The following is a 16233-nucleotide window of genomic DNA, read 5'->3' as shown; positions in this document are numbered from 1 at the left end:
TTTTAGTCACATACCGAAAACTTACAAAAACCCTGGAAAGGGTCTGTAGGAGGGTATAACATTGAGGGTAAGCTATAATTTTTAAGATCAGAAAGATCTATACACATAATTCCTTTTAAATAAATGTTGCCTATTCTAATAAATTATTCAAATGTAAATGTGTGTCTTAAAGTTGTAATTTTAATCCTAGCTTTTCAAAACCTTGGTTAAAAAGCAGGCGTTGGGGAAAAGGATACTTCACTGTATTTTTCCCTTTATGTTCTACCACAAATTGTAAAGTACAGCTTTTTAAAATTTTTTAAATATTTTTTTGTCTTCATTACTCAAAAGAAACTAAAAAAAAAACTGCTAGCAAACCCCACTTTAAGGGGGTATACGTCCCTCCTGTAAGTCTCACAGGTCACTCAGCAATCTATCTCAACTTCATGTTGTCTTCTTGTCAAATATGAAGATCAGATTCCTTTATCATTAGAGAGCTAAAAGCTTTTGGGAAAGGAAAAAGTTAACAGGTATAATTTAACTACTAATACAAGGCAAAAAACGAATGGATTAAACCATATGATCTCAAAATGTAGTTTTTATTTTCTTGTACATCCTTTTCTGTTCATTTCTTAAATTTTAATTTAATCTTTTTATATTTCACGTTATTCCCAAAAGGATGTTAGGCAATTTACAATAAAAATATGGCTACGAAAAGACTTAACCCATTAACATGACATAAGAGACAAAAATTCCATGGTGAGTGGGAAAAGGAATGGAGAAGAAAAATTAGATGAGGAAATCCTCACTAAGAAAATTTACTGCCTAGTTCTTAATTCTGTAGTCATTAAGTCAAAGAGGAAAAATAATGGGCTACATGACTTTTTCATAGTCTGGTCTGTAAAACAAAAATAAACAAAGGGGGAAAACAGATCAAGTTAGCAAGAGAAATAAATTTTTGCCTGATGATGAACTCTGGGAGAAATGTGTCCTAAGTATACTTACATAAGAGGAATGCAGCTACACACACAAAAAAAATGTTTCAAAAAATACAAAGGCGACGTTTTATCAATTCTTAGTAATGAACAAATATATAATTTTTAATTAGAGTTTTCAAGAAAGATGGGGGAGGGGTGGCAATTCATAATTCAATGTCTTATTTCAAGCTTAAAAGCAGTGTAAGAATGAAATGGGAAGTGTAACGTAAGATTAAGGGGTGAAACTTAAATGAAGGTTCCTATGGTATCGCTCTCTTATTTTTTTTGTACCACTTTATTTAAATCAGATTCTAATAAGGATTTATTGGAAATTTAACTGCAAATGGCTTATAATACTTTTTGGCTGGATGAAAGAATGTGAGGAATTCACAGTTACAAAGTCACCTCTCAAGAAAAATATCATGGGAAACACATCCATCACTGACCAATATATTAATAAAGTTTAAACTTCAAGAATTTGGAAAGTATGGAGATTTGGCAAGAATTGTTTACTCAGCCATAATTTCACCACTCAGAAGCTACCAGCATTAACTTGCTGGTGCGTTACTCATCTTTTTTTATTTGAACATAGTTGAAATTTTCTATGTAATCCATTCTTATCATATTTTCAGGTAGCATTTTAGCATAATCAGGTAACCATATTATACACTTTTCAAAATACTCTGTAAGTGACAATATGTTTCCTCCTTCTTTCCTGGTTGGCTATTTAGGTGTCATTTTTTCATCTTTCCCTATCACAGGTAACCTTGTGATCAGCATATATGGATTATCTGAATTCAGTCTGCATAATAGAAAAGACACACTGGATTAATGCCAACTTCACTGCCCTCCATTTTCACCTCTCATACTGTCCCTCTCGGGACCTTCGTGTTCCACCCTAACCCTGCACCTCCCATCCCCACAACATTCACATTAGCAGAGGATAGAGAGAGAGAATCAGTTTCCAGAGCTCCATCGCCAGAATGGTCACTTACAACCATAAACCTGTTTTAAAGTTCTTGGCACAGACTCTGTTTACAGAACACACAAAACCTAAATTACGATCGATCGTGAGCTCTCAGGATCCTGTAGGGAGTCTGCAGAGTTATTTGGGAGGAGAGGGAAAACACCTGTGGCCTCATAGCTGAGCAAAGAGACATGTGACTATTTCCAAGGCTGGAGCCGCCCGTGTGCATCTCTGTCACCCCCCAGCTTTGCCTCAGCGTGTCTGCTTTGCCATCACGATGACTTTCTACTCTTCAGAAGCTTTACTGTAAAGGTTATAGACTAAAAGTCTGCAAACAGACAGTTCTCACAAGAAGTTGTGTCTGTCCTATGATGATTTAAAATGTTTTAAGTTAGGCATTATTATTTTTAAGTAGGTAATTATATAGTACGAAACATTGTCTTTCTGGCTTCTTTGAGGAAGTTGGTTGACTTGGCCACAGATGTTCCTGTTGTAATATAGGCCAACAGTTCGGAGAAGCTGTCCCCCTGGGACTCCTGGGTGCAGTCTCTACCCGCTTTGCCTGCCCCCGTAGATATTCGAGGCTGTAACCTCTGCTCTAAGTGCAGAGTTTCAAAGTAAACGTAGAAAAGAACACACCTCATTGCTCCCAGGAATCGTCCATTCCCCATCAAGTCAGCAGTCAGATGATGTCTATTACTCTGAATAATAATCCCATTTCGTTGCTTAGCTATATGAACACACCACTGCAAGTCTCTAACAGACTTTAGAAATATCAGGTCACATCTTTAAGACTACCGCTATAGCCCCACAAGGTAGTCAAAGGCGTACATTCCATTTCCTCTCTCTTTCCAACTCTCATCAGTGAGAACAGAATGGCTATGCATAAGAACTATTCACTTCCTCAGGTGAAGCTGTAGGCATCCTTACATCCCTACATAAGCCAAAAGAAGTCTTTTGAAGAACTCCTGAATTAAAAAAAAAAAAAATCTCCCAGCACTATAGTTCAGAGTTGAGTTCTCTTTCTTGCTAGTTAAAAAGGGCGTCGTCTTCCATTAAAACTATTAATAATTTATTCTTAAACAGCAGCTTTAATATGGACATTAACGCCCATCACACCCTGTCCTGTCACCCTGGGACGTAGCTACTCTCCAAGGATAAGAAAGAGCAGATGACTTCATTCATTTTGCAACAAATGGAGAGGGGCAGGCTGCTTTTCTTTCTTTTTTTCTTTAAATACATGGGCTGGTAAATGTATGTTTCCTTTTCTTCAAGTTCTAGCATCATTTTAATGTTAAAAGCAAAACTTTGGAACCTTAATTTAAAGCTTTGCACAAATTGCGTACGTAAGACATGACACATTTTTGTGTATGATTTTCTTATAGCTTTTTGTTTCTTTCTTTTCATTACCCTCCTGTTCCTGGTCCCTCATCATCCCCATTCCTTACCGCTTCCTCTTCATTCAGTGGTCGGTTCTGTGCCCGTGCAATGTCTTTGCCGAGGTTTAGAGCTTGATTGTGACGAGACCAATTTACGAGCCGTTCCATCAGTTTCTTCGAATGTGACTTTAATGTAAGTAGAAAAGAACGGCTTCATCCTGACAGCCAGAACAGCCCCTGTGAAACTGTACCATAATTCAGGTGTACTTGTCATTATTAATAATGCATTGTCACAAGATGATATCATTGTTCCTTGGTCAGTTATAATGATTGCTGATATTATTTGCATTTATTACATGATAGATCTGACTCTAAACTATTCTATATGTTCACTTATTTAGTTAGCCCCTCATAACAATCTTATGAAGTATTTAGTATCGCCACATTTTATCTAAACAAAAGATGCAATCAAGTGTATGTGCTGGGCTTCCCTAGTGGCGCAGTGGTTGAGAGTCCGCCTGCCGATGCAGGGGACACAGGTTCGTGCCCCGGTCCGGGAAAATCCCACATGCCGCGGAGCGGCTGGGCCCGTGAGCCATGGCCACTGAGCCTGCGCGTCCGGAGCCTGTGCTCCGCAACGGGAGAGGCCACAACAGTGAGAGGCCCGCGTACCGCAAAAAAAATAAAATAAAAATAAAAATACCTCTCAAATAAAATCTCTCTAAAATTTTTTAAATGATATTATGAATACAAGAGTGACATCATGAAGCAAAATGTTTCCTGAAAGCTAGTGTTAAAGTAAATAAAGTTTATAATTATTCATAATGTTGTTAAAAGTAAAGAAAAAACCTTTAAGTAAGAACCAAAATTTACATTTATTTCAGGTCACTCAAGTGGAACTTAATAAGAAAACTTCCTCCTGATGGCTTTAAGAAGTACCATGATCTTCAGAAGCTGTAAGGAAAATTTTAATTCTTAGTGTTGAATTGACTAACATTTTTTGGCCTATCTGTTTCTTCCCACTTCTGCAGAGACAAACACTGCACCACTGCTTAAGTCTAACCCCTCTTTGGGGAATTATTTAGCTATTAGCTGGAGACTACCAGGTAACACTTTTTTCCCTGAGTAATTCTAGAAGCTATCCTAGAAAAATCTCAGATACCTATCCCCAAAGAAACCAGAGTACGTGTGCTATGAACCCTCCGACCACACTGCCCCCAAGTGAATATACTCAAGAGGTTTTTCTCTCTGCATTTCAATGCCCATCTTACAGAAAGATGTAATGACCCCTTACCAGAGCTGCCCTCAAGATTAGATAGAGAAGGGACTTCCCTGGTGGTCCAGTGGGTAAGGCTCCACGTTCCCAATGCAGGGGGCCCAGGTTCGATCCCTGGTCAGGGAACTAGATCCCACATGCTACAACTACAGATCCTGCACGTGGCAACGAAGATCCCCTGTGCTGCAACTAAGACCTGGCACAGCCAAATAAATAAATAAATATTAAAAAATAAAAAAGATTAGATAGAGAAGAATTTTCTTCCATATGTTTGCAAATTCAATCTCTACCTAAGAGAGAAAGTCCTTGTGGTTTGAAACCTCCAAGCATGTTTTTTAGGGACTTAATTCCTTAATTCACATCTGCCTCATTGGTTGAGTTTTATCTGAAATGCTAGCTTCTCTTCAGTCTAAGATTACCTACGTACTCACAGAATCTATAGTGGCCCAGGGGATGGTTATCTGTTATTTAGGTCAACCTTGTGGCTAAATCATATTGTCATAGGCTTAAACTGTTGGGTTTAAATATTCTGTGCCTGAATCCCACTATCTAGAAGACGTCTCAGAATTCCCAGTTTCATTCTCACACCTACACTGGTTTGGGATTTGTTTTTACACTAGAGACCCCTGGTATATAGATATCATCTATCTGTACTTTTTCTTTAAGATAATAAAGATAGAGCAGAATCAGAAGAAAAATTTATCCACTTTGTTTGATGAAATGTTCTCAAAGCTCGGATTACCTGCAGAAAAATATTTCACATCAGAAACTTAAATTCTAATAAAAATAACTTTTCAGAACTGTATTCTAGACATTTATCAATCAAGTGAGAAGAGCTTTTCAAAATTAAACCTGATACACAAACTTCAAGAGGCTATTTCCTTACTTTATTTTCTGATTTCTGGAGTAGGAAGAATTTTCCTGACCTGTAGCACCACCTTATGTCCACATGGTTTAAAAGGAGTCGGGGCTTCGACTCTAAACATCAGGATTCAATAGTTTAGCAATTTTACACAGTGAACATTGAATTAATTCTTGAACAACCAATTTGTTCCAAGTAATAGATCAAAATAGCCTAATTACCAAAAAAGTTCTAATTGGTGATTGGCTCCACCTCCAGGCAATATAATCTATTGCTTAACAGAAAATTACAGTACTGAGAAATAAATGAATAAATACTTGTCAAAGTTTTTCTGTTTATTAGTGAGAAAGATGCATCGCCTAGTAAATGATTGGACCACAGCATGTTCTGTGAAAGTGTTAGGTGTATAACAAACTTAACATTTTACAATCAAAGTTAGGTTTCTTGCATGCTGGAGAAATAGGGACTCTCCTTTAGTCAAAATTTCTAATTAACTGAGAGTTGGCCCATACTGGTTTATCCCTTATCACTCCTAAAATCTGTGAAAATTATGCATAAACTCAGCAAACCCTGAAGAACAATGGTGACCTGCATCAGTAGAAGAAATAAGAGTTGAAGCCCTTACTTTTGCCCTTGTTCACAACCTGGGACCAGTGTACGTAGATGTGCAGAGCTTAAATGGGTGTGTGGGCTGCAACGGCTTGTGCTCCAGGTTCTGTCTCCTTTGACCTCCTGTTAACTCCAGACCCAACCTCCAGCATGACCTCAGTGAACTCCGCAGCCAGCATACTTCCTTGGCCTTCCAAGCTAATTTATGTTCTTCTAGACCTGATCCTTTTTTGCTGTTTGTTTTTTAATATGCAAACCAAGTGTCACTGTTTTTACTTCTTGTTCCTGGAAATTTTCTTTTAGCAAAAATTATACTTCTGGTTTCAGAAGTTTGGGGACTCTTCCAGGCTAAAAATAAGATACTAATATATGCTTCCCCTGAAACTTGTCCCACCCTCTACGTTCTGGAATGTTGTCGATCTTCTCGGTCCACCTGATTCTTTCTATTTCTGTTTTTCTCTTTTGTCATATATACTCTTGGTAAGTTTCCTCAAACAGTTTTTGGAGCGAAACTTAGGTGTCAGATTAATACAATTCAAGTTGACTTGCTTGGCCAGTTTGTGGTTTACATGAAATATGGTTTGGGGTCTTAACGATGTCACAGCCTTGTAGTTTTGCCAACACTGTGTTGAGTGCTGTCAAGTTTGTAGAATTATAGCAGAAAATGTTAAAAAGTTAAAAAGGCTTCTAGGCTTGTTTGATTAGTGAGTGCATTACCATACACTAAAACTGAAGTTTCACTCATTAAAAATTCAAACATTAAATTTTAGCTCTCGGGCTTCCCTGGTGGCACAGTGGTTGAGAGTCCGCCTGCCGATGCAGGGGACGCGGGTTCGTGCCCCGGTCCGGGAAGATCCCACATGCCGCGGAGCGGCTGGGCCCGCGAGCCATGGCCGCTGAGCCTGCGCGTCCGGAGCCTGTGCTCCGCAACGGGAGAGGCCACAGCAGTGAGAGGCCCGCGTACCGCAAAAAAAAAAAAAAAATTTAGCTCTCGTGTGCCTACCTTTACAACTAGAAGTTCCAAATAAAAACTAACCTAATCATATGTGAACTTAATCAAGAAACAAAATGACACGATACCCAGCTCTGCTAAATTATTTTGTTATGTTTACCTTTTTTAATTTTTAAGAATTTTTTGACATTTCCTCTTTCATTTTTTTTTAAACTTTTATTGAAGTATAGTTGATTTACAATGTTGTGTTCGTTTCAGGTGTACAGCACAGTGATTCAGTTATACATATACGTATAAATATAGGTATTCTTTTTTGACATTCTCTTCCATTATAGGTTATCACAAGATATTGTGATACACACAACATAAAATCGACGGGCTTGACCCTTTAGTGTACGTTCAGAGGCCTTACATCCGCCCGCATCTTTGCAGGGCTGTCACCGTCAGCCATCCGCAGAACTCTTTTCATCTTGCAAAACTGAAACTACATTTCCTTACGTTTTCCTTTTAATAATCATTTTCACAGGTGTCTCCAAAACAATAGGATTAGATCCATATCCGTCTATGCTTTCCGAGGACTCCACAGTCTTACTAAACTGTAAGTACAGCGCCCATTAGTCTGCCCTTCCGTGGTGGCCTGCCAGCCCGACCCATCCCACCCACCACAGCCCTCCCGCCCACGACAGTGCCCACGGGACATGCAGGCAGTGGACGGTGCAGCACAGCACTGGGGCCAAGGGCATGGGACCCTGAGTCACACAGGCTGCAGTCCCAGTCCTACCTCACCGCTCACTGGGTGTGTGAACTTGAGAACTTAATTTCCTTTCTAAGCATCAGCTCCCTCTACCGGAAAATGCAAACTACAACAGTACCTACCTCAGGATTGTTGTAAGGAACGAAGGAGAAAATCCGTGGGAAGAGTTGGGCGCACTGTGCCGGGCACGTAGTAGGAACTCAATATACGTAAGCCGTGGTGACGGGAATGAGGATTGAATGAACTTTATCAACATGAGAAAGTCTGGTGATGATTAAAATTTATGAAGGAAAAAACCCAAAGACTTCTCCAGTTACTCTTTTCCCACTAATTCTGCTTTTACAAATACATAAAGCACGATAAGTTTAAAAGAACAAAGCTTTTTTTTAAATTATGGTAAAACATATATAACAAATTTGCCATTTTAATCCTTTTTAAGGGTCTCGTTCAGTGGCGTTCAGTACATTCACACTGTTGTACAGCTGTCCATCTCCAGAACTGTTCACCTTCCCAACTAAGACTCCACACCCACTAAACACTAACTCCCCACGGCCCCTCCCAGGCCCCGGCACCCACCGTGGTACTTTCTGTCTCTATGAATCTGACTACTCTAGGGGACCTCACAGAAGTGGAATCAGGTAATATTTTCCCTTTAGTGTCAGGCCTTTTTCATCACGTCTTAAACTTAGCATAATGCCTTCAAGTCTCAGGCATGTTGTAACATATATTAGAATTTCCTCCCTGTTTAAGACTGAATAATAGTCCATTGTGTGTATGTGTATATATATATATATATATATATATATAAAATACCACATTTTCTATATTCATTCCTGATGGATGGACATTTAGGTCGTTTCCACCTTTCGGCTATCGTGAATAATGCTGCTATCAACGTTGGTGTACAAATATTTGAGTCTTTGCATTCCATTCTTTTGGGTGTACGCCCAGAAGTGGAATTGCTGGGTCATACGGCAGGTCTACGTTTGATTTTCTGAGGACCCACCATACTGTTTTCCACAGCACCTGCACCATTTTACCTTCTGGGATTTTGTTGTTGTTTTGTGTTGTGTTGTTTTTAATAACAGCCATCCTTATGGGTGTGAAGTAGCATCTCATTGTGGTTAAGAGCTAAGCTTTTTAAAACAGTCTTTCTCAAAGTTCCATTCCATTTCAGCTGCATTTTACCAGGCAGCTGAAACTTACCACCTAGAAGTTACTGAATGGAAATATAACCAAAAAATCACATTAATAAACAACTCCCTGTATTTTATTTCTGGCCCCTTGCCTTCTATCCTACCCCAGTTTTTACTCCTTAACCCAAGAAACTCTTTCCGGTCAGATTCCTCACTGGCTGTATCAGAGATTGGGGTTGAGTCAAGAAGGCCACCTAGGGCTTCCCCGGTGGCGCAGTGGTTGAGAGTCCGCCTGCCGATGCAGGGGACGCGGGTTCGTGCCCCGGTCCGGGAAGATCCCACATGCCGCGGAGCGGCTGGGCCCGTGAGCCATGGCCGCTGAGCCTGCGCGTCCGGAGCCTGTGCTCAGCAACGGGAGAGGCCACAGCAGTGACAGACCCGCGTACCACAAAAGAAAAGAAAAAAAAAAAGAAGGCCACCTAATCATTTACTAGCAGAGAAGGTCACCAGAGACCCAAAGTCTTAACAGTAACCCCTGTGGCTGTGTCTATCCCTTTCCTGCTCTTTCGTGTGTTAGCAAATTACTCAAAGTCAATACTGGAGTCGTCCTCATCATGCTGCTGCCTACTTTTCTCTACAGCCTCTCACAAATCTATTCAAAACTTGCTGAACAGCATCTGCTTGGTTTAACGTTCAATGGGTGTGCAGGAGGCTCTTGAAAGATGGTACAGATGGAGAGTAAACTTAAGTGTCTTCCATCTGCATCTTGGTTTTTTCCTGGCACGAAAATATTGTCTGGCTGTTAAAGTGTCACACGGTTCTGGTCTTCCATGGGTAAACATCAGATACTGCTCTTCATTCATCCGTAGACACTCATTACCCCTCACAGTGTGCAAGGTCTTCAGCGAGACACCGTGGGGGGCATAGAAAGAGAAGTCAGACCTGCTACCTTCTAGCTCCTTATTGCAGTATTGCAGGTAGAACCCTGTGCTTCCACCGGGGAGAGGCACCCACACGCTCTCTGGAAGCTTCCAGTCTACGGTGGGGAAACAATGCCAACATACACACAACAACTAGAGAATGGCAAGGGTGTTTACTTAACTAAGACTTAAACCTATGTTGTTCAGACCACAACTGCTAAGATGATTCCCTAAAAGGAGTGATTATTTTGGGTCCAGAGCAGTGAAGGATGACTCTGAAAAATGAATAGGACGGGGCAAATCAGACAGCACAGGGCATGGGGGGTGGATCAAGTCCCTTTCTAGAGGATTTCTAGCGGCTCTTAAGGGAACCCGTGGGGTGCTCAGGGCAACTGTTGAAGAGATTCTTAACATCTTCCTCTGCCCAACTGGGGCTCCAGGCTTGCAAGGGAAGGAAGTGGCTCTAATATGGGGCCTTATCCTTTGCTACCCCCAAGAAAGAGAGGAGAAGGGGAGATTCCTGGAAGGACAGATTTTACAGGATGTCAGCTCTAAGAGCTGTCAGAGTAGCAAAAAGAGAAATCAGTGTGGTCCGCGTATCAGGGGAAGAGGAATTTGAACAAATGCTTGCATGAGAATCATAGGCAATGAGGAAAAAGAACAGGAAAGAAGTTGAAATGGGAGGTTGAACAGAGACCTCATCCTACTAATATGCACCAAGTGTTCCTGACATGCCTGGCTCAAATGCTCAACAGCCCAGTGAATTAGGTACTGGTGTTATTTCCGTTTTAGAGTTGGGGAAACTGAGGATTTCTGAAGTTGCTCTTTGTTTCAGGTCACACTATTAACAAGTAGCGAAGCCAGGAACCAAACTGTCTGACAGCAGATTCAGAGCAGTGAGTTGCTGCATTAGAGAAACTGAGACAAAAATAAACACGCAAGACAATTTCTCTGCCATTTTAAGACAAAATGGAAGGAAAGGAATATTGCACACATTTGAGTCCAGTGCTTTTGCTACCATTGGCAACCTTAGGTATTTTGAGAGTCTCATCTCCGCTTTACCAAACCAAAGGACAAAGTTAAGTGGAATTAGAGTTTTCCAAATATTTCCCTTGCTTTACCAGCTTCTGTTGGGCTGTGTGTGGTTGTGTGTGTGTCCAAAAGTTTTCTTCAGAAAAAAAAAGAGAAAAGGCCACATAAAGACTCTAAGGCCGGGGCTTTCCTGGTGGTGCAGTAGTTAAGAATCTGCCAGCCAATTCAGGAGACACGGGTTCGAGCCCTGCTCCAGGAAGATCCCACGTGCCGCAGAGCAACTAAGCACGTGTGCCACAACTACTGAGCCCACGTGCCACAACTACTGAGCCCACCAGCCACAACTACTGAAGCCCGCATACCTAGAGCCCATGCTCCTCAACAAGAGAAGCCACCGCAATGAGAAGCCCGCGCACCGCAACGAAGAGTAGCCCCCGCTCACTGCAACTAGAGAAAGCCTGCGCGCAGCAACGAGGACCCAACGCAGCCAAAAATAAATAAATAAAATAAATAAATTTTTTTAAAAAATAAATAAGGCCTCTGTAAAAGAAGAGAGGTGATTCTGAAAGTTGTTAAAAGCTGGTGTGTGCTTTTGGAAGAAAACAAAGAAATAAACACGTAAGAGATCAGCACAACAGAAGGAAGAGTTGGTTCACTCTGCATAAGAGTGAGAAGTAAAGTCGGGTCAAAGTACAATGGGTCCGACTCTCCAGCAAGGCATTCAGTGTCTTTTCTCCAGAGCAGGTCCATACCTGCCTCCAGGGGCATCTCCTGCATCCCCTCACAGCCTCTTTACCATGACCCCTCCCCTTGTCACCGTCACACCTCTCACCTTTGCATAAGCCATTTCCTCTGCCTGGAATCACTCCCACCCGTGCTTTGCTTTGTGAATGACACACCTCACCCAAGGCTCAGTTGAGAAGAGCCTTTGTTTTTCTTTTCTTTTTTTGTAATTAATTTTCATTGGAGTATAGTTGCTTTACAATGTTGTCTTAGTTTCTGCTGTACAGCAAAGTGAATCAGCTGTACATATACATATAGCCCCTCTCTTTTGGATTTCCTTCCCATTTAGGTCACCACAGAGCACTGAGTAGAGTTCCCTGTGCTCTACAGTAGGTTCTCATTAGTTATCTATTTTATACACAGTATAATGTATATATGTCAATCCCAGTCTCCCAGTTCATCCCACGCCCTCCTTTCCCCCTTGGTGTCCAGTTTATTCTCTACGTCCATGTCTCTATTTATGCTTTGCAAATAAGATAAGATGTGGCACATATATACAATGGAATATTACTCAGCCATAAAAAGGAACAAAACTGAGTTGTCTGTAGTGAGGTGGATGGACCTAGAGACTGTCATACAGAGTGAAGTAAGGCAGAAAGAGAAAAACAAATACCGTATATTCACACATATATGTGGCATCTAGAAAAATGGCACAGATGAACCTATTTGCAGGGCAGGACTAGAGACCTCTTTCTTTAACGCTCCCTGTCCCCTCTCCCCTCCAAGCTCTGCTTCCCCAGTCCCAGCAGAGGCCGGCACCTCCTCCACTGAAAAGTCAGAGGAACTGCATGTTCTTGTTCTTTTCCCTCTGCTGCTGCAATAACTACCTGCTCATATGCTGTCTTCTACTAGATGCAAAGCCCCTCGAGAAAGCGATTCCACACCTAGCACAATGCCGCAGCGCAGGGGCTCAAAACGATTTGATGAATTAATGAATAGACAGAGGGAGTGAGGGATTGGCTGATGGTGGGTTGATTATTGGGAAATGAAAAACTAGACGTGAAAAGGTAAGTGATAGAGAACTTTCAGGGCTCCGAGGGCAGGGAAATGGCCTGATGAGAACAACATATAAGAAAATTTAAGATGGACAATTATTGTTCTTCCTTTCCTTGTTAGAAGATATCAAGAAGGTATCAAATTTACTGTAGTTATTTCTCTTTTTGCAGGTATCTCAGTCACAACAGAATAACCTTCTTGAAGCCGGGTGTTTTTGAAGATCTCCACAGACTAGAGTGGCTGTATGTTTAATTTATGTGGCATTTTATAGCACTAGCCTTTATGTTCGAAAAATATGTAAATGAACCCATTTTTTTCTTCTGGCTGGCAGGATAATTGAAGAGAATCATCTCAGTCGAATTTCCCCACTAACATTTTATGGACTAAATTCTCTCATTCTCCTGTAAGTACTAAAAATTTATGCAAATATTTCAACTGAAGGAAAAGGCATGAATAAAAATTGGGTTTAACAACATGACATTTAGAATTAAAACCCTAAAATGGAATTTTCAACTAAAAACCATCTCCTAGTCATATCCTATGAGGCTGTTTTGTAGTTGTAACAGTTTTATAAGATCTTCCATCTTCTAGAATGTCAGCCCATCAAAACTGAACACAGCCCCACTGCCATGCTTTATTGAAATATTCTTAAGCACACCGGTACTATCCTATATTAATCTTGGTAAAGAAAAATACGTTTGTTTAAAATCACCTCCTTTTCAGTACCCACTACTGAAGGGCACAGGACTTTTCTTCAGTTGCTAATGTTACTGCTTCCTCCATATGATGGCTACCGTTTGTCTAATTTTATTACTAACAAGCACTTAAATATATCAAGACTTACAGAAAATAGTTTGAGTGAGAAGACAACGAACTTAGTAGATGTTCATGACTTCATAAGAATAATGATAAAACCACGTTTTGACTTCAGTTGAGAAAAGAAACAGAGAAATCAGACTCCTTTTTGTTTCTCTTTTTCAGAGCACTGATGAATAACATCCTTACCCGCTTGCCTGACAAGCCTCTTTGTCAGCACATGCCCAGGCTGCACTGGCTGTAAGTTGCTGTATCTCCTCTTTTTAAAAATGTTTATCGAAATATAGTAGTTGACTTACACTGTTGTGTTAGTTTCAGGTGTACAACAAAGTGATTCACTTATACATATACATACATCCACTCTTTTTTAGATTCTTTTCCCATATAGGTCATGACAGAGTATTGAGTAGAGTTTTCTGTGCTATACAGTAAGTCCTTATTAGTTATCTATTTCATATACAGTAGTGTGTATATGTCAATCCCAAACTCTTAATTTATCCCTCCCCCCCTTTCCCCTTTGGTAACCATAGTTTGTTTTCTATGTCTGTGAGTCTCTTTCTGTTTTGTAAATAAGTTCATTGGTATCATTTTTGTAGATTCCACATATAAGTGATATCATATGGTATTTGTTGCTTTCTGGCTTACTTCATTTAGTGTGATGATCTCCAGCTTCATCCATGTTGCTGCAACTGGCGTTATTTCATTCTTTTTATGGCTGAGTAATATCCATTGTACATAGGTACCACATCTTCTTTATCCATTCCTCTGTTGATGGACATTTAGGTTGCTTCCATGTCTTGACTATTGTAAATAGTGCTGCTATGAACATAAGGGGTGCATGTATATTTTCAAATTAGAGTTTTCTCCAGATATATGCCCAGGAGTGGGATTGCTGGATCATAAGGTAGCTCTATTTTTAGTTTTTTAAGGAACCTCCCTACTATTCTCCATAGTGACCGCACCAATTTACATTCCCACCAACAGTGTAGGAGGGTTCTCTCTATCTCTTCTTACAGAAGACAACTAACTTTTCTGGTTTTGCCTAGTTCATTTCAGATGTCAGGTTTTTTCAAATGGTAGTTGTTAATATTTTTAGCATGATTTTCTTATTAAACATCCCTATTATCTAAACTAACTCCTCTAAACTCTTATCAAAATAAAACATCTCCAAAACACAAGACATACTTTGTAGGCAGGAAGAAGGAAGACAGAAAGGATGTTATGATATCTATGTAACATCACCCCTTCCCCCCTGTCAATCTGTTCACTTGTTCATTTGGTACAGAAAGACTAAGCCACTTTAGTGTCATTGCTAAATTCTGTGTAATAAGACTATGATACTTAGGCTTTATTTTTTAAGTCTCATCACAACAGAATATGTTCCACAGAGTTTTTCACAAGTAGTTTTGTTTGTGGTAATTAGCATCACTCTACCTATGCAGAACTCAATTACCCAGTAAATGTGTCTATTTAAAATACAGGCAAAAATGAAGAAATAAATCCAAAATATTTCTTTAAATGTTCAGTCAATAACCTGCATATACTCTATATATGAAAATCCCCTCTGTCTTTTATTTGTAGGGAATTCCCAAAAGTTTGGTCAAAACACACTAGTTTGGAACCATCTAGGGGAAGAGAAACCTCCCCCAAATCATTAGTAAGTCCAGAGGGCATCTTGATATAACAGTATAGTACCCTCAGTAATGACGAACTAAGTCATCAAGGAAAGGGCAAATTAAGTGCAATATTCTTTGTGGTGATTAAATTTGGGCTCAAAAGAATTCACTAATGGTAATTACATGCTCAGTGATCCAAACTTAGTAATGAAGTAAAACTGATTATTATTTATATGAGTAAATTAAAAATTCATGCATTGAGACCAGAAGCAAATGTGGGAGATTTTATGCCCATACAATAAAAAATCTTTCCTTTGCTTTTAAAAAGGTAGCCAAGCGTATATTTCAGATAAAAATAAAAAATGATTAGGATTTATAACTAAAGATGTGGAATTTTTAAATTTTTGTTACTAAAATTATAATCTTTAAGTTTTAGCTATCCAAAACAACTCACTCCACATGCATCCCTGAGAGTGAATGTTGTCCCAATTTTAATGCTGGTAATAATTTTTGCTTTATAAGTATTCATTTTTTAAAATTAATTACAATATCTTTACCTTGTGCGTGAACTGTCAGTTAGCAAAGTACAAACTAGAAAATCTGTTGGATGTGTCGGCAAACATTTGTTTAACTATGGTTAAGTAGAAAAATAGAAATAAAACAAAAAGAGATATGACAGCCCAGGAGAATATATTTGCAAGATATACAACAGACAACAGATTAAAACTTTTAATATAGTTCTTTCAAAGCAATAAAAAAAACTATAAACACCACACTAAAAGACGTGATATTCAAAAAGGAAGGAATATAACTAATAAATAAGCATATGAACAGATGGGGCAATAGCCAAAGATGAGCTAAAGAGCAAGAGGGTAAAGTAAACTTTTATCCAGGGATGAGACAAAGCAAGTTTATATATACGCAGAAGAAGCTAATGTAAAGGATTTGTAAACGTGGAAAACAGTGAGGATGCATTATGGAGCAAGGTCCTGGAAGCCGTGGAAAGGATGGACAAATAAGATGGGATACACACACAGGTGCAATAAAGATGAATGCACCTGCCCTGCTTCAATCGACACGGCACAATTTCAAGATCATAATATGAAGTATAAAGAAAAAGTCACGGAAGGATACATATTATATATGACAATTCCATTCCAACAATGCTGTGCTGAAGCT

General features: G+C 39.6%; 1 protein-coding gene across 4 annotated transcripts in view; it reads left to right on the top strand.

Moving 5' to 3' along the window:
• RXFP1 (relaxin family peptide receptor 1) overlaps window positions 1-16233 on the top strand; it is a gene marked incomplete at both ends in the record, with an annotated part of 94359 nt that overhangs the window by 53255 nt on the left and 24871 nt on the right. For 3 of the 4 annotated variants that reach the window (XM_082838717.1, XM_082838718.1, XM_082838716.1), the window contains 6 exons: window positions 3390-3495; window positions 4187-4258; window positions 7528-7599; window positions 12793-12864; window positions 12954-13025; window positions 13604-13678. In XM_082838717.1, coding sequence (XP_082694843.1) covers window positions 3390-3495; window positions 4187-4258; window positions 7528-7599; window positions 12793-12864; window positions 12954-13025; window positions 13604-13678 — 469 coding nt within the window. Of the gene's footprint in view, window positions 1-3308; window positions 3496-4186; window positions 4259-7527; window positions 7600-12792; window positions 12865-12953; window positions 13026-13603; window positions 13679-16233 lie in introns of all 4 variants that reach the window. The other variant, XM_082838715.1, reaches the window with a different exon arrangement.

This window comes from Leucopleurus acutus (genome assembly GCF_964270905.1).
Source record: "Leucopleurus acutus genome assembly, chromosome: 4".
NCBI lineage: Eukaryota > Metazoa > Chordata > Mammalia > Artiodactyla > Delphinidae > Leucopleurus > Leucopleurus acutus.
Note: the sequence above shows the minus strand (reverse complement) of the source record. Positions and strands in the feature narration are given on the sequence as shown.